Below are 18,234 nucleotides of genomic sequence, written 5' to 3'. Positions count from 1 at the left end.
CTAATGAATACGACCCTGGTTGCTGAATGGGACATCTAGGCTATTTTGCATCTAGGCATACGTAGTTGACTCAAGCACATTCTCTATGACTATCACCCCTGAAATTGGAAATAGAGTGAATACAGTGAAAAGGAGAAAGAATGAATGGAAAAGATGAATGTCACTGTAATGATAATTCCCCTGAGGATGAGTGTGCACTGCAGAAGTGATGTTTTGGGGGTTTGTGAGGCTGACAGAGTTATCTTATGTAAGGAGTCTGAGCTGCCATTTTGCTGAGGGATACTCTCTCTCTCTTGCTCTGTCTGGGTTTCCCATGCAGAGGAATACTCTTTCTTTCCCATGCAGAGGAATACTCTTTCTCTCTCTCTTTCACATGCAGAGGGATATGCTCTCTTTCACATGCAGAGGGATATGCTCTCTTTCACATGCAGAGGGATATGCTCTCTTTCACATGCAGAGGGATATGCTCTCTTTCACATGCAGAGGGATATGCTCTCTTTCACATGCAGAGGGATATGCTCTCTTTCACATGCAGAGGGATATGCTCTCTTTCACATGCAGAGGGATATGCCCATGCAGAGGATATGCTCTCTTTCACATGCAGAGGGATATGCTCTCTTTCACATGCAGAGGGATATGCTCTCTTTCACATGCAGAGGGATATGCTCTCTTTCACATGCAGAGGGATATGCTCTCTGTCTCTCTCTTTCACATGCAGAGATGTTACATCATCTTAGAAGACACTGCACTAGCCCTGACCCAGGATGAAGGTCTGGGACACGCTTGCACACAACACAACACAGTCCCTCACTCAGACGGAGACTCCTACTCTATTTTGACCTTGTAATGTTGTGGACAGCACTAGCACTACACTAGCCTCGCCCCAGGCCTAACACACCACACAGGTATGACACACTGGTCACTCTGTACCTTAGCTCTGCCTCCCAACTCCATGACACAGTCAGGAGCATTTTGCCTTTAAGACCGTGCTTGGCTTCTCATGGGAAGCTGCCCCTTTAAGAACTCACATCCTGTCTTGTGTCATCCATTTAACACTGTAAGGCGTCTCTCAGTGTCAACCAACAGGAAGGGGCTCCCCCCCCCCCCCCTAATGCTATGTGGCACATTTTTGTACATTCAACGAAAACACGTTTCTGTCTGCAGCTTGCCTGCCCGACAATAGGACTGTGATTGGCATTTTAGCTGCTGGAGGAGGCTAGAAGTGGTCTCTAAAGACTAGTGTTTTCACTAGGGCCCGCAGGAGGCTAGGAGTGGTCTCTATAGACTAGTGTTTTCACTAGGGCCTGCAGGAGGCGAGGAGTGGTCTCTATAGACTAGTGTTTTCACTAGGGCCCGCAGGAGGCGAGGAGTGGTCTCTATAGACTAGTGTTTTCACTAGGGCCCGCAGGAGGCTAGAAGTGGTCTCTATAGACTAGTGTTTTCACTAGGGCCTGCAGGAGGCGAGGAGTGGTCTCTATAGACTAGATTTTTGCCGTCTATGTTCTTATTGGACAGGCTAACATACACTGAGTGTACAAAACACCTCTTGGTGACCAGGTGAATCCAGGTGAAAGCTATATGATCCGTTATTGATGTCACCTGTTAAATCCCCTTCAATCAGTGTAGATGAAGGGGAGGAGACAGGTTAAAGAATGATTTTTAAGCCTTGAGACAATTAAGACATGGATTATGTATGTGTGCCATTCAGAGGGTAAATGGGCAAGACAGAAGATTGAAGTGCCTTTGAACAGGGTATGGTAGTAGGTGCTGGGCGCACCGGTTTGTGTCAAGAACTGCAACGCTGCTGGGTTTTTCACACTCAACAGTGTTCCGTGTGTATCAAGAATGGTTCACCACCCAAAGGACATCCAGCCAAATTGACACAACTGTGGGAAGCATTGGAGTCAACATGGGCCAGCATCCCTGTGGAACGCTTTCGACACCTTGTAGAGTCCATGCCCCAACGAATTGAGGCTGTTCTGAGGGCAAAAGGGGGAGTGAACCTCAATATTAGGAGAGTGTCCTTAATGTTTTGTACACTCAGTGTATAGCCTACCTACTAGTAGTACCTCCTGTTTCACTTTTCTGGTTTGTTTCACTCTGTTCCAAAACGTTTCTCCCTACTGAACACTCCGCTGGTCTGTTTCACTCTGTTCCAAACGTTCTCCCCGTTTCCCCTGTTCACTCTGTTCCTCTCCGACCCCTGGTCTGTTTCACTCTGTTCCAAAACGTTTCTCCCTACTGAACACTTCTCACTCTGTTCCAAAACGTTTCTCCCTACTGAACACTTCTGTGGTCTGTTTCCTTTGTTTCTGCTAAGGGTTAGGGTGAAGCGGCCGATAGTGGAGAGTGTGTGTGTCTGACACCGCTGTCCTCTAGGCTCCCGGCCGCCTGCCCGCCTCAGGAGGGGGCAGGATGTGATGTCATAGCGGCGCTCCCTTCTTCTTCCTGTCCGGCGGTGTGTGTGTGAGCGTTGGAGGCTCCGCCCACACGGCGAGCAGACAAACAGGAGAGATGTTTGAGGTGAAACCCCGTGGCGTGGAGAAGAAGGGCGGAAGCACAGAGACTGGTGAGTGAGGAGGAAGGGAGGAGAAGAGCGGAGGAGGAGAGAGGTAAACAGGAGGAGAGGAGGGGGCAGTAGACACTGAGGAGAGAGAGAGGAGAGGAGGGGGCAGTAGACACTGAGGAGAGAGAGAGGAGAGGAGGGGGCAGTAGACACTGAGGAGAGGGAGAGGAGAGGGGAGGAATGAGGAGAGGAGAGGGGAGAGAGAGGAGAGGAGAGGAGAGTAGAGAGGAGAGGAGAGGAGGGGGCAGTAGAGAGGAGAGAGGGAGAGGAGAGGGCAGTAGACACTGAGGAGAGGAGAGGAGCAGAGAATGAGGAGAGGAGAGGAGAGGAGAGGGCATAGACCAGGAGAGAGGAGAGGGAGGGAGAGGAGAGGAGAGGAGAGGAGAGGGGGCAGTAGACACTGAGGAGAGGAGAGGAGAGAGGGGCAGTAGACACTGAGGAGAGAGAGAGGGGCCAGTAGACACTGAGGAGAGAGGAGAGGAGAGGGGGCAGTAGACACTGAGGAGAGAGAGAGGAGAGGAGAGGGCAGTAGACACTGAGGAGAGAGGAGAGGAGAGGAGGGGGCAGTAGACACTGAGGAGAGAGGAGAGGAGAGGAGAGGGCAGTAGACACTGAGGAGAGAGAGAGGAGAGGGCAGTAGACACTAGGAGAGAGAGAGGAGAGGAGAGGGCAGTAGACACTGAGGAGAGAGGAGAGGAGAGGAGAGGGCAGTAGACACTGAGGAGAGGGAGAGGACGAGGAGAGAGAGAGAGGAGAGGAGAGGGCAGTAGAGAGGAGAGAGGAGAGGAGAGGAGAGGAGAGGAGAGGAGAGGAGAGGGCAGTAGACACTGAGGAGAGAGGAGAGGGGCAGTAGACACTGAGGAGAGAGAGGAAGGGAGGCCAGTAGACACTGAGGAGAGAGGAGAGAGAGGAGAGGAGGGGGCAGTAGACACTAAGGAGAGAGGAGAGGAGAGGAGGGGGCAGTAGACACTGAGGAGAGAGGAGAGGAGAGGAGAGGAGAGGGCAGTAGACACTAAGGAGAGAGGAGAGGAGAGGAGGGGGCAGTAGACACTAAGGAGAGAGGAGAGGAGAGGGCAGTAGACACTAAGGAGAGAGGAGAGGAGAGGAGGGGGCAGTAGACACTGAGGAGAGGAGAGGAGAGGGCAGTAGACACTAAGGAGAGAGGAGAGGAGAGGAGGGGGCAGTAGACACTGAGGAGAGAGGAGAGGAGAGGAGAGGAGAGGGCAGTAGACACTAAGGAGAGAGGAGAGGGCAGTAGACACTGAGGAGAGAGGAGAGGAGAGGAGAGGGCAGTAGACACTAAGGAGAGAGGAGAGGAGAGGAGAGGGCAGTAGACACTGAGGAGAGAGGAGAGGAGAGGAGAGGGGCAGTAGACACTGAGGAGAGAGGAGAGGAGAGGAGAGGGAGAGGGCAGTAGACACTAGAGAGAGGAGAGGAGAGGAGGGGGCAGTAGACACTAAGGAGAGAGGAGAGGAGAGGGCAGTAGACACTAAGGAGAGAGAGAGGAGAGGAGGGGGCAGTAGACACTGAGGAGAGGAGAGGAGAGGGCAGTAGACACTAAGGAGAGAGGAGAGGACAGTAGACACTGAGGAGAGAGGAGAGGAGAGGAGAGGGCAGTAGACACTGAGGAGAGAGGAGAGGAGAGGGCAGTAGACACTGAGGAGAGAGGAGAGGAGAGGAGAGGGCAGTAGACACTGAGGAGAGAGGAGAGGAGAGGAGAGGGCAGTAGACACTAAGGAGAGAGGAGAGGGCAGTAGACACTGAGGAGAGAGGAGAGGAGAGGAGAGGGCAGTAGACACTAAGGAGAGAGGAGAGGGCAGTAGACACTGAGGAGAGAGGAGAGGAGAGGAGAGGGCAGTAGACACTGAGGAGAGAGGAGAGGAGAGGAGAGGGCAGTAGACACTGAGGAGAGAGGAGAGGAGAGGAGGGGGCAGTAGACACTAAGGAGAGAGGAGAGGAGAGGAGAGGGCAGTAGACACTGAGGAGAGAGGAGAGGAGAGGGCAGTAGACACTAAGGAGAGAGGAGAGGGCAGTAGACACTGAGGAGAGAGGAGAGGAGAGGGCAGTAGACACTAAGGAGAGAGGAGAGGAGAGGGCAGTAGACACTAAGGAGAGAGGAGAGGGCAGTAGACACTGAGGAGAGGAGAGGAGAGGAGAGGGGAGATGGAGAGAGGACAGGAGACTGCCGGAAAGGAGAGGGAGCCTTGCATGCCTGACTTGGCTCCTGAAAAAAACTGCACCCACACACCCTTCAAGGCCTGTTTGAGGATGGTGTGTGTGTGTGTGTGTGTTTTCCTGTCTGTCTACACAGTCATGAGGACTCAAGGCTCCTGCCAGCCCAGCTCAGCCCACTAAACCACATAACCACTGAACCTGAAGACATTGTGTTATGCACCACCAGAGCCAAGGGAGCGCTTCAACACTCTCTCTCTCTCTCTCCTCACACATGCACACACACACTCTCCCTGCCGTACATACACATTCATGATTCACACACACACACTCATCCCCACTCTCAATTCAGCACTCAGTCTTCGCTCAGACAGAGGGTGTCTTAAGGCAGTGTTATAGAAATCAGCTTCAGCAATGAGTTGGTTGAGTCTATAGGGGGCGATGTGGGTAGATTCACTGTAGTAGTTACCGTATTAGTATGATGCCCCCCTCTGATCATCACTAGTACTGCACCCACTATTTTTATCATGCTATTTTGTTGCATGGATGATGCCAAGTAACTCCCCCTCTTCCCCAGATGACACCAGTACCAGCAGTAAGCAGTGTGGTGGAGGTAGGGGGTCTGGGTCGATGGGCTCCCAGGGGTCAGAGTCTCTGTACCTGTATGACAGTCAGGACTGGGTGATCTCTCCCAGCTGCTCCCCTGAAGAGGAGCCCTGCCCCACCGCCATCTCCCCCATGCTGGCCCAGGAGACCTTCAGATACATGAGTGAGTCACCGCCGTGTGTGTCAGTCTGTGGTTGTTAGGGTTGGGCAGTATACCGTATACCGGGGTATTTGGAAATACCCACGGGATGGTTTTCATTTACCGTCAATACCGTTGAAACTATTTCTTTGAAGTTTTTCAATACATTTTGAATATGTTGTAGCAAATGAAGTAAATGCCTGCAGTCAACTGGTGCAATACGTTAGGAGATAAAGAAGATTCCGTTCTTCATTTCACCTGTCACATTATTTACATTATGAAGCTTACCGTAGTTCCCCAGAACAGCAGCTAGTCACGTGTTGGTTGTAAAGAGCACAACGGGACAAATCTAGATCTATCGGTGAGTCTCTCTCTGTTGTGCGGCTCACATGAGGTGATGAAGTTACTTGTATGCAATTCACTACTAAATGTTTGCCATCAGATATCTTCTAACTGTCTAAGATGTGCTGTACTCTCCAGCTGGGTAATTTGGTTACTTGTTAGTTCGCTAAGTGAGTGGCTTAATTTAATAAGGAGACGGGGGTGTTCGCTTTCTGACGTTTTTGAGAAGTCAGAGCTCTGGATAAGTTACCTGGACAGCCGCCATTTTGTTTCCCTGTGCCGTTTTCTCCCACTAGTGTTTTTTCCCCCTCGTCTCCGTCCTCCTCCGCCTTCTGCTCCATGTACACATGCTGCTCTTCCTTCAGACAAGCATGCGTCACAACTTTGTTCATTTCGCTCATTCACTTTAGCTTTTCAATGTCCACTCTCACCGAAAAAATGGCTACTAGCTGTACTTCTATAACTTTACGAGCTGAATTTGCCTGTCTTTGCAATTGGTTTGTTCGTTTGCGCATGTTAGCATTTAGCTAAAAGCGTCAATAAGAATTCACTATTACTTGTGCTACTTTTGTTAGCATTCTGGTAATGGACACCCAATGGGCTTTTTTGTGTTTTTAGTACCCCCTTGTGTGCTATGCCGGTAATACAGTAAATCCTGGGATGGCCACCCATTCCTAGCGGTTGTATGTAATTATCATACGAGAAAGAATGGGAATTGTGTGTGTGTGTAGGACTTTCTAGTTTCAGGGAAGAGGAGAAATCGGTGTGTGTGTTTTGTATCTGTGGTAAAAGTACCTTGCTCTCATCACTTCCTATGGTGTATTATCTGGTGGGACTGACAGGGCAGTGTTCTATTATCTGGTGGGACTGACAGGATAGTGTTATATTATCTGGTGGGACTGACAGGATAGTGTTATATTATCTGCTGGGACTGACAGGATAGTGTTATATTATCTGGTGGGACTGACAGGATAGTGTTATATTATCTGGTGGGACTGACAGGATAGTGTTATATTATCTGCTGGGACTGACAGGATAGTGTTATATTATCTGGTGGGACTGACAGGATAGTGTTATATTATCTGCTGGGACTGACAGGATAGTGTTATATTATCTGCTGGGACTGACAGGATAGTGTTATATTATCTGGTGGGACTGACAGGATAGTGTTATATTATCTGGTGGGACTGACAGGATAGTGTTATATTATCTGGTGGGACTGACAGGATAGTGTTATATTATCTGGTGGGACTGACAGGATAGTGTTATATTATCTGGTGGGACTGACAGGATAGTGTTATATTATCTGCGTGGGACTGACAGGATAGTGTTATATTATCTGCTGGGACTGACAGGATAGTGTTATATTATCTGCTGGGACTGACAGGATAGTGTTATATTATCTGGTGGGACTGACAGGATAGTGTTATATTATCTGCTGGGACTGACAGGATAGTGTTATATTATTATCTGGTGGGACTGACAGGATAGTGTTATATTATACTGCTGGGACTGACAGGATAGTGTTATATTATCTGGTGGGACTGACAGGATAGTGTTATATTATCTGGTGGGACTGACAGGATAGTGTTATATTATCTGGTGGGACTGACAGGATAGTGTTATATTATCTGGTGGGACTGACAGGATAGTGTTATATTATCTGCTGGGACTGACAGGATAGTGTTATATTATCTGGTGGGACTGACAGGGCAATGTTATATTATTATCTGCTGGGACTGACAGGGCAGTGTTATATTATCTGCTGGGACTGACAGGATAGTATTATATTATCTGGTGGGACTGACAGGATAGTATTATATTATCTGGTGGGACTGACAGGATAGTGTTATATTATCTGGTGGGACTGACAGGATAGTGTTATATTATCATCTGGTGGGACTGACAGGATAGTGTTATATTATCTGGTGGGACTGACAGGATAGTATTATATTATCTGGTGGGACTGACAGGGTAGTGTTATATTATTATCTGGTGGGACTGACAGGATAGTGTTATATTATCTGGTGGGACTGACAGGATAGTGTTATATTATCTAGTGGGACTGACAGATATGACATTTAGTATATTTATCTGATGCGACTGACAGTATGTGTTATATTATCTGTGTGGGCTGCAGGATGCATTATCTGGGCTACAGGCCGTGCTATCTAGCTGGGACTGACAGGATAGTATTATATTATCTGGTGGGACTGACAGGATAGTATTATATTATCTGGTGGGACTGACAGGATAGTGTTATATTATTATCTGGTGGGACTGACAGGATAGTGTTATATTATTATCTGGTGGGACTGACAGGATAGTATTATATTATCTGGTGGGACTGACAGGATAGTATTATATTATCTGGTGGGACTGACAGGATAGTATTATATTATCTGGTGGGACTGACAGGATAGTATTATATTATCTGGTGGGACTGACAGGATAGTGTTATATTATTATCTGCTGGGACTGACAGGATAGTGTTATATTATTATCTGCTGGGACTGACAGGATAGTGTTATATTATTATCTGCTGGGACTGACAGGATAGTGTTATATTATCTGCTGGGACTGACAGGATAGTGTTATATTATCTGCTGGGACTGACAGGGCAGTGTTATATTATTATCTGGTGGGACTGACAGGGCAGTGTTATATTATTATCTGCTGGGACTGACAGGATAGTGTTATATTATTATCTGCTGGGACTGACAGGATAGTGTTATATTATTATCTGCTGGGACTGACAGGATAGTGTTATATTATTATCTGCTGGGACTGACAGGATAGTGTTATATTATTATCTGCTGGGACTGACAGGGCAGTCTTCTATGATGATGTGGTGGGACTGACATTATCTGGTGGGACTGACAGGGTGATGGTGTAGACTGACTGGGCTGTGATGGTGGTGATGGTGTAGACTGACAGGGTGGTGATGGTGTAGACTGACAGGGTGGACAGGGTTATGACAGGGCTGTGATGGTGGTGATGGTGTAGACTGACAGGGTGGTGATGGTGTAGACTGACAGGGCTGTGATGGTGGTGATGGTGTAGACTGACAGGGTGGTGATGGTGTAGACTGACAGGGCTGTGATGGTGGTGATGGTGTAGACTGACAGGGTGGTGATGGTGTAGACTGACAGGGCTGTGATGGTGGTGATGGTGTAGACTGACAGGGTGGTGATGGTGTAGACTGACAGGGCTGTGATGGTGGTGATGGTGTAGACTGACAGGGCAGTGATGGTGTACGAGGGCTGTGATGGTGGTGCTTTATGGTGTAGACTGACAGGGCTGTGATGGTGGTGATGGTGTAGACTGACAGGGTGGTGATGGTGTAGACTGACAGGGCTGTGATGGTGGTGATGGTGTAGACTGACAGGGCTGTGATGGTGGTGATGGTGTAGACTGACAGGGCAGTGATGGTGCTGATGGTGTAGACTGACAGGGCAGTGGTGATGGTGTAGAGAGGGTACAATTCTAATAAGAGCGCTGTCTACTTCTGTGTCTCTGTCAACAAACACACACTGGAAAGAGACAGTCCCTGTCCCTCTGAGCCAATGGTGCTATTGCTCTCTCTCTTCTCTCTCTCGCAATCGCTCTCTCTCCTTCTTTCTCTGTCTCTGACCTGCTGTCCCTGTCTCTTTATCGCTCTCTCTCTTTATCCCCCACTTGCTCTCTCTCTCTCGCGCTCTCTTGCGCTCTCTGTTGCTCGTTCTGATTGGCTATGCCCTAGATGAGATCAGGCAGCAGATGGACAGTGGTGCTTGGTGAACGTGGTCATATGACAAGCTGTGTGTTGATCTCAGTGTAGCAGTCAGCTGTGTGTTGATCTCAGTGTAGTAGTCGGCTGTGTGTTGATCTCAGTGTAGCAGTCAGCTGTGTGTTGATCTCAGTGTAGCAGTCAGCTGTGTGTTGATCTCAGTGTAGTAGTCAGCTGTGTGTTGATCTCAGTGTAGTAGTCAGCTGTGTGTTGATCTCAGTGTAGCAGTCAGTGTGTTTCTCCACCTCTCCTTGTTCTTTCTCCTGAGGTTTCTTCCATATGAGCGGCACAGAGACGTGTGCGTGCGGTGGCCTCAGTGGCTGTCCCTGGCAAGGACAGGGTGCAGCTGAGTGCCAAGCCAGGGCCAGGCAGCGTCACGGGACAGACAGACAGAGAGAGAGGGAGGGACAGACAGAGGGCAAGGGGGGGAGAGCAAGAGGGAGAGCAGAAGGTTGAAACGGCCATGCCGGTCTTTAACATTCACAATGAAGAGCTCTATGAGAATGTTGCTGTGGAAGGTGAGCCTTAAAGAAATGATTTAGATGGTGTGTGTGTATCACTGTGTGTGTGTGTATCACTGTGTGTGTGTGTGTATCCTGTGTGTGTGTACGGATGTTTGTAGAACTGTGCAGCCGTTTGTCTTTATGTGTGTGCGGATGTACTCATAACTTTGCAGCAGAGTGTGTGTGTGAGTTGTAGCAGGCAGGAAATAATGTGCATACGTGACTGTTTACATTGAAACGTGTGGTATGTGGTTACGAGGAGACAGTCAAGCAGCTAACAGTACATTGCTACTCATTCTTGAACCCAGGCTGATCTGCTCCATAATGCAGTGATGTCATTTTCAAGTGCCAGTCAGTCTGTCAGCAACAGAGAACTGGCTCAGTACTCTCTCTGGTTGTCATGTAATACACTCAGATCACATATCACCATTGTCTTTGGAGAAATCAGTGAAGGGCATTGAACAACAGCAACGCTGTTATTGCGGATGTTATGGACTCTGAAATAAGAGGAACTGTTGTAGTGACTGTGTGTGCTGAAGTGTGTGTTGACTGTGTGTGCTGAAGTGTGTGTGTGTGAGTGACTGTGTGTTGGCATTGGCATGTACAGTATGTAATCATCCTACTGGGACAGTAAAGGGGTACAGTAAGGTTTAGGCGGTCAGTTTCTCTTGGCACAGCCCACAAAGTGTACTGCCTGGAGGGGGTGTTCAGTGGGGCGTTCAGCCCCCGTTCAGATAAGGGCCAGTGGGACACTTGCTTCACTTCTCCCCAAGGGTAAATGAAGACCGCCATGCTATTATTAGAGCCCAGTGCAGCCAGTCAGACAGAAATGGCATGTCATATTTTAATGAGGCTCAATCCGGCGCCCCCTATCCCCACTGAATGGAACGCTCCAGAGACAAAGGGGATGAGAGGACGGGGTGTGGATTGGAATGGAGTGAAGGAGTGTGTAAAGAGAGATACAAGGGAGTTTTTAGGATGGGTAAAACAGATATGCCTCATATGTGATTAATAATAATAATAATATGCCATTTAGCAGACGCTTTTATCCAAAGCGACTTACAGTCATGCGTGCATAAATTTTTTTGGTGTATGGGTGGTCCCGGGGATCGAACCCACTACCTTGGCGTTACAAGCGCCGTGCTCTACCAGCTGAGCTACAGAGGACCACATGATTGATTCATTTATAGAGGAAGACTTAAGTCGATAGTAAGACTTTAGTTTTTTTTTAACGTATTCTGTGTGTCTAGCATCACCTGGATGTTCCTAACTATCAGTCTTGATTGTTTTGATATAGCCTAGGCCTAGTTAGCTTTTATAGGCAGCATGATAAAGGGAAATTAGGTCAGTATCAAAGGTTGTTGGCATCCATCCAACACCTTCTGTCACTTAGAAACCCAGCGACTAACACTGACCGTGTCCCAAATCTGGCTTGCCTACTACTTAAACTGCATACTGTGTACTAATCATACTACATACTATTTAGCACGTACTGTTTAGTAAAAAGTATGCAGTATGCCACGGCCGAAACCGCTTGTTCCCAGAGTAGTTAGCCCTCTACAAGATAGTCACAGGACTCCATTTTCATTAAGCCTTCTCATCTGATCAAGCCATGAACTGTCCCTCTCCGTCTTTGGAGGATGCATGCACTCAAAGACTTGGCCTCTATTGGTTGACCTAGCCAACCATAGCTAGGATCATCATGAGATCTTTTGATTGTTATGAAAAGCGCTATAAAAGTGTAATCACTTGTTATACCAAAGATGGTTTATTTAGTTTAGTAGAGCAGAAAGCTCTGACGAAGTGATACTAGCAAGAGCAGTGTCCAGGTTTCTTTTTTTTTTTTCAACGTATTGTTACCATGCACCTGCAACAAGATAGCTCAGATGTGCGAGTTCATTTTTGAATGTTGAAAGTAAACATGTACCGGTCTAGCTAGACCCATTCAGGCTATAACCGTTCAGGTAGAAACTAATATTGCATAGCATGAACTTTACAGTCAGTTTAACATAGATAAACCGACGTGACAAATCAGGAGAACTAGAAGAAAAGAGAAGTGTTGGGAAATAGGAATGGAGGCTGCCGCGTTACTAACGTTAGCTATGGCTTGTGGCAGTGCTTAGTGCAGTAGCAAGAGAGCTAACTATGGCCACATGACTGACTCAACTTTTTTTGCGGCATTTCTACTGCCATGTTCACCACTGAATTAAATGCCTGGTATTTTCATTAGACCCTGTAACAGTTTGAACACAAGCCCTGGTTTTTACAACAAGTCGCTAGCTAGCCTAATGATATGAAGTTGTCGCACAACAGCAAGCAAGTAACCCTGTTGCTAACGTTACTGTTCGAACAGTGATAACTTCTAGTCCTACTAAATCACGTACCTAGCTAGATAAAGTTACGGCAGGCTGCAGATCTGTTTTCAAAGTTGTAACGTTACGATTAAATAGTCGTGATAGTTTTAAGGAGAACAAAAACTATTTACATTTGAACAACACTGCAGAAGCTGAGCTATTCGCCATCTAAGTTGTTTTGTTGTTTACTTGAAGAGATCTAGCTATCAAAATTCTTCTAATGCATTAGCTGTGAAATTCCTGTATAGTGTGCAGCGAATTCTACTAGACGAAAAGCCGAAAGCAGTATAACATTCTGGCATTTAAAGCATACTCTGTTTTATATAATTCACATACTATAAAACGTAATATTTTCGCATACTGAGAATGCGTCATGCGCGATTGCGTTGTTTCCCGCTATTCGTTGATTTTGGTAGCACATCCCCATATCTAATTGATCAGCTGTAATGAGTAAGACATCCGGCCATTTAAAGTATACTCAATTTCCGAAATATCACACTATTAAACTGTATTTTTTCGCATACTCCAACGGCCTACTATTTAGGACGCAAGTATGGATATTTGGACAAGGCCACTGATTCCCTTCCCTGTGATATTTAATCACCCCAACCTCCAGGAGTTTGCTGTGTTTTATTCACAGCATATGAATCATAAGCCCAATTTGTGCACTCCTTCACTCCTCCTCAAGGATCAAAGTCCAAACACTCACTTTTGCACTAATATCGCTCCATAGTAATGGGAGAATCAGATTTGTGCTATTGTCATTCTGTGGGTGATCTATAGGCCTTCACTGGGCCTATCCCAGTCTTGACTGCTGACAGAGTAGTACTAGATTACACGTGGGGTAGGCTTATAGGATTCAGCACTAATACCAGTATGCCCCTCCGAAGACTGGCTTGGATCAGAGGACCTACTCTGTAACTCTGAAGACTGGCCTAGATCAGAGGCCCTACTCTGTAACTCTGAAGACTGGCCTAGATCAGAGGCCCTACTCTCCCAAGCGCTCTGATTCCCCTCTACTGCTTAGCTTTCGAATGTGAATCTGAAAATAGATTATGATATGATTATGAATAAATAATCAACTATTATGATTTTGAATTAAGAAATTACTCTGTAATACGGTACGTTTTTCAAAGCTAAGGAAAACCAGTTTTGTTTACATAACCTGTGATGACTGATGACCCCCGACCCTTAACCCTTGAACTCTAGACAGGAAGTGTCTGAAACAGAAATCTTAGCCAGAGAGGAAGAGGCGAAGCGAGCGGGTCCACTCCCGTGAAAATCTGTCCGTGCGGGAATACAGCGATAAGCAGACGGCCAGCCTTCCCGCCTTTGGGACGACTCCAATTGTTAGGGCGGAGACAAGACCATCTCGTCATTATATACAGTGTCTTTGCCTTAGCAGAGAGGTCGTCTCAGTCTGGCCACCAGTCTTTTTATTGAAGACAAAGGTTCAGACCGTTAATAAGTCACTGATTGGTCATTGCTCGCTCAGACGCTGTGTGGGTTTATGTGAAAGTGACAGTTGAGGCAAAATGGGGTGAATGCTATACTTAAATCTGAATTGGTTCTCAAGCAGATTAGTCAGAATGGCTCACCCAGTGTTCAAGAATGGCCTTTTTCCCTTTATTCAGATTACAACATCTCACTTTCGGTTATTTGAAAATGAAATCTTCTCCAAAATATCGCTATTTTTAAAACAAGCCATAAAAAGTTGGTTTGCAATTTCAGTTTAATTCACCAGAAAAGACGGAACAAATATTACAAGAAATATTATGGTTAAACTAAAATATACTAATTGATAAAAAATAAAAAATATAATCTTTGTAAGTGATATAAATCAGACTGGTGGAGTTATGTCACAGCTAACAAAAATATATGGAAATGTCTGCTCTATCCAAAATTACAACCTGCTAATTGCAGCATTACCGAAAAAATGGAAGAGGCAAGTGGAAGGGGGTAAAGGTAAGGAACTTGTCTGTCGGCCCTGCATTAAAGACCATCATTGGTTAAAGAAAATTATGATAAATAAAGAAGTACACCAGTTTCATTTCAGGATAAAAAGAAATGGACAACTGTGCCATACAGATTGCAAAATAGTTGGGAAGAGATTTTCGATGTACCGATTCCATGGCACATGGTTTATGAACTGATACACAAAACGACGCCAACTTCAAAACCTTAGAGTTTTTCAATTTAAATTAATATACAAAATTATTGCAACCAATAGAATGTTAGATATATGGGGGATACAACCATCCCAGCTCTGCAGAGTTTGCTGCGAAGAGACAGAATCATTAGATCATTTGTTTTGGTACTGTCCATATGTAGCTTGTTTTTGGTAATTGGTAATTGTAACATTTACCTGGAGTTAACTCTGCAAATGGCACTGCTGGGTGATTTGAAAAGTCATAGTCAATCAATCAATAATATAATAATTATCTTAGCAAAAATGTTTCTTTACTTTACAATCTGTAGAAACTATGAGAATAGAAAGGTTCAGAGCTTTTGTGAAACAGCACAGTTGAAAAATATATGGCAAATAGAAATCAAACTGGATGGTGGTCCTCTGTAGCTCAATTGGTAGAGCATGGCGCTTGTAACGCCAGGGTAGTGGGTTCGATCCCCGGGACCACCCAAAAGCGTCTGCTAAATGGCTTATTATTATTATTATATATGGGAGGGGTTGAGGGGAGCTGAAGGGTGGGACTAAAAATAACAAAAAAAACAAGATACATTGCAGTCATGCTTCAGATTACAATATCATATTGATGCGGTTTCTGGCATGATGTTAAACACCTATCCAGGTGTTGTGAAATGTAGTGTATGACTGCTTGGCAGACGCCCTGGAACGTGGCCCATTACTATCAACACTCTTTACAATTGCATGTGTTAGCCTAATTGTTATTTGCTCAATCAGATTAAGTCATCTGTTGCCTTATTGGACACCAATTCAGTCAGTGTGATTGACAGAAGAGATGACCAATGGGGCTTTGTTGGGACCCTCTGAATTATTACAGGGGTTCAAGTATGGATATAGTTTCTCAGTGAAGGTACAACCAGTGAAAGAGTAGATATGAGACCTGTTTTCTACATCATAAAAGGAGATCTGACCCTTCTCGTAATCCACAAACACCCCGACCTTCTGGGGTTTCTGGCTGAGGGAGAGGGGGATAGGGGGTGTGTCCTTGACCTCATACTTATTCTCACCCTTCATATACAGAGCCCAGAGTCCACCATCTGGGCTTTCAGCTGTTGGGCCCTTCCTGATGATGGACTCTCTGGCCACACCTAACACCCATTCAATTTTCCCCCTAACCTGAACCTCAAAATAGAATCTCCCTGAGGAGAAGCTCTCCTTTCCCAGGACAGCTAGACGTTGATCAAACCTCTTTGGGTTGTCAGGGATATTCCGCCATGTATTTCCATAGCGCACTTGTTTCCTGTCCTCAGACACAATGACCTTGGGGTGCGCTGTATCAGGATGCAAAGTCACATCCATTGACCACTGCTGGATCCTCCTCAGCTCAGCATTGCAGGACTTCTCGGTCTCTTTCAGAAGTGTCTCCTCCAGCTGAGACAGAGCTCTCCTCACAGTTCCTACATGCAGATCCCTGGGAACACTGATCTCAGACCAGTCCTTGATCGGGGATGGCGAGTTCTGGAGGAGGTGGAGGTGGTCCAGCTCAGTGCCTCTCCTCTGTAGCTCAGTGATTTCCTGCTCCAGCTCTTCAATGAGCCCTTCAGCCCGCCTCTCAGCTGCTTTCTGCTTCTCCTCAACCACTTCAATGAGCTCTGCCTGACTTCTCTCAATGGAGCGCACCAGAGTAGTGAAGACCTCCACACTTTCTGCTATCTCTCTCTCTGCATCTCTCTGGCTGAGCTTTATTGAGTATTTGATCTCCTTAACCTTCTGCAGTCGCTCCTGGATCATCTTCTGCACTTGTGCTACTTCTCCAGGATTGGAAGATGACTCCTCTCCATCTGTGACCTTCATCCTCTTAAAATGATCTGCAACATCTCTGAGTGTTGTGTTGGTGTTTGGTTCAGGTCTTCTGTTGAATGTCTCCTTACACAGTGGACACTGGCACAGGGCAGTGCTGTTCCAGTATCCGCTGATACAGGCCTTGCAGAAGTTGTGTCCACATGGAATAGAGACTGGCTCAGTGAACACATCCAGACAGATGGAGCACAGGAACTGTTCTTTAGACAAGACATTGCTGGAGGTGGACATTTCTGAAACATAATCAAAGACCCAAAGTTTGAAATGTAGCCGTCTTCATTTTAGAGTATTTTACTGCCCCCTGCTGTACTGGAGTGTTTGTTCAGGAATATGATTTATTGGTGGATCCCTTCCACTGGCTTGGATGGAATTCTGTGATCCCTCCCGAACCCAGAGCAAGTCCCACCCAACTAGACTACTTAAAAATGCTACACACTATCACAGCCATTTGTATCTGTGATCAATCTGGGTTTTCCCTTCCATCTGTGGAGCAACAATATCTCTAAAATGACTTCCTGGAATGAGTCAGCGTTAGATAGAAATTCACTATTTGAATACTAAATGTATCTTTAGATGCTGAGACAGTGTATGTAGTTCTACCCAATCAATATTGATTCAGTATTCCACAGACAGACCACGCTTTTTACCCAGAGTAGGTAGAGACCAGATATCCAGAATGTATGTAATTTGACCTACACTTGCATATTATGGAGCACATTTGTATTCACAGTTGGAGAAGTAACTTTCAACGTACTTTTAATATTGTCAATTCTCACATTTTATACCAGATTTTTAACAAAGATCAAAGAAAGAACAACATTAAAAATATATCACCAGTGTCCAGGTTAATATCTTTCTTTCTCTACTCACCTGGGAGTGTTTCCCCCTTGACAGAAGGTGGACTGAGTGTAGCTGTGTGTAGAGTGATGAGGAGCAGGAGACTTATGCAGTTTATACTTCCACTTTAGCTAAATGTTATCTCTCAACTCCTCCCTGTTCTGCCCAGAACTTAACTGTTGCACTTTCTCTGTGCTTGGCTAAGTTTATTTTGACAATTTTAAGTTTGTCTAGGAGGGCAAACTAGGTGTGTGTGTGTTTGGTGTGTGCGTGCATGTTTTCGAGTCATGTAAAATGTATCAGAGCCCAGTGTTGGTCCAGTGAACGTGTCTGTTACTTCCTGTTTCTCAGATGGCACCCTATATGTATTTTTAACCCTGGATGCTGGAGAGGAGTGAGGGAAGAGGGGGAGCATCCACATCTAGTAGTCAGTGTTGGCCTCCGAAATGCCACTGCTGCAGTAACTCCTCTGTTCCACTGCCCTCTGGGATGCTTCACCCTTATAAGCAATTTTAGATCCTATACAAAACCACAACAAAATATGTATTCATTTTATTTATTATGTTTATTTGACAGGGACCACATACAATTAAAACATAAATCTCACAAGGAGTTCGATGCATCTTGCTAGGTTTAGCTAATTCAGTACACTACTCCCAAATTAATCCAAACAAGGTCTCAACACTCTATATGAAACGTGAGAAGAATAAATGGGAAATGAAGACTGACTGAAATCTGATGTTACTGTAGATCAGATTTCAAGCATAATTCTCTGATTTAAAAGATGCACCAAAACCATATCAAACATCATGGTCCAGACAGGCTGCAAAAGAAGTCACGCTGCACGAATTAACCAATCATTGAACACCTCGTTAGATACATTGCAGTCATGCTTCAGATTACAATATCATATTGATGCGGTTTCTGGCATGATGTTAAAACA

General features: G+C 45.9%; 1 protein-coding gene across 3 annotated transcripts in view; it reads left to right on the top strand.

Moving 5' to 3' along the window:
• The window catches only part of trak2 (trafficking protein, kinesin binding 2), a 56,660-nt gene that overhangs the window by 2,846 nt on the left and 35,580 nt on the right, over positions 1-18,234 (top strand). For 2 of the 3 annotated variants that reach the window (XM_045215555.1, XM_045215556.1), the window contains exons 2-3: positions 2,321-2,569; positions 5,316-5,507. In XM_045215555.1, the coding sequence (XP_045071490.1) occupies positions 2,515-2,569; positions 5,316-5,507 (247 nt within the window). In that variant the 5' untranslated portion in view covers positions 2,321-2,514. Of the gene's footprint in view, positions 1-2,320; positions 2,570-5,315; positions 5,508-10,064; positions 10,113-18,234 lie in introns of those variants that run through there. The other variant, XM_045215558.1, reaches the window with a different exon arrangement.

Source organism: Coregonus clupeaformis, unplaced genomic scaffold (assembly GCF_020615455.1).
Source record: "Coregonus clupeaformis isolate EN_2021a unplaced genomic scaffold, ASM2061545v1 scaf0471, whole genome shotgun sequence".
Classification (NCBI taxonomy): domain Eukaryota; kingdom Metazoa; phylum Chordata; class Actinopteri; order Salmoniformes; family Salmonidae; genus Coregonus; species Coregonus clupeaformis.
Note: the sequence above shows the minus strand (reverse complement) of the source record. Positions and strands in the feature narration are given on the sequence as shown.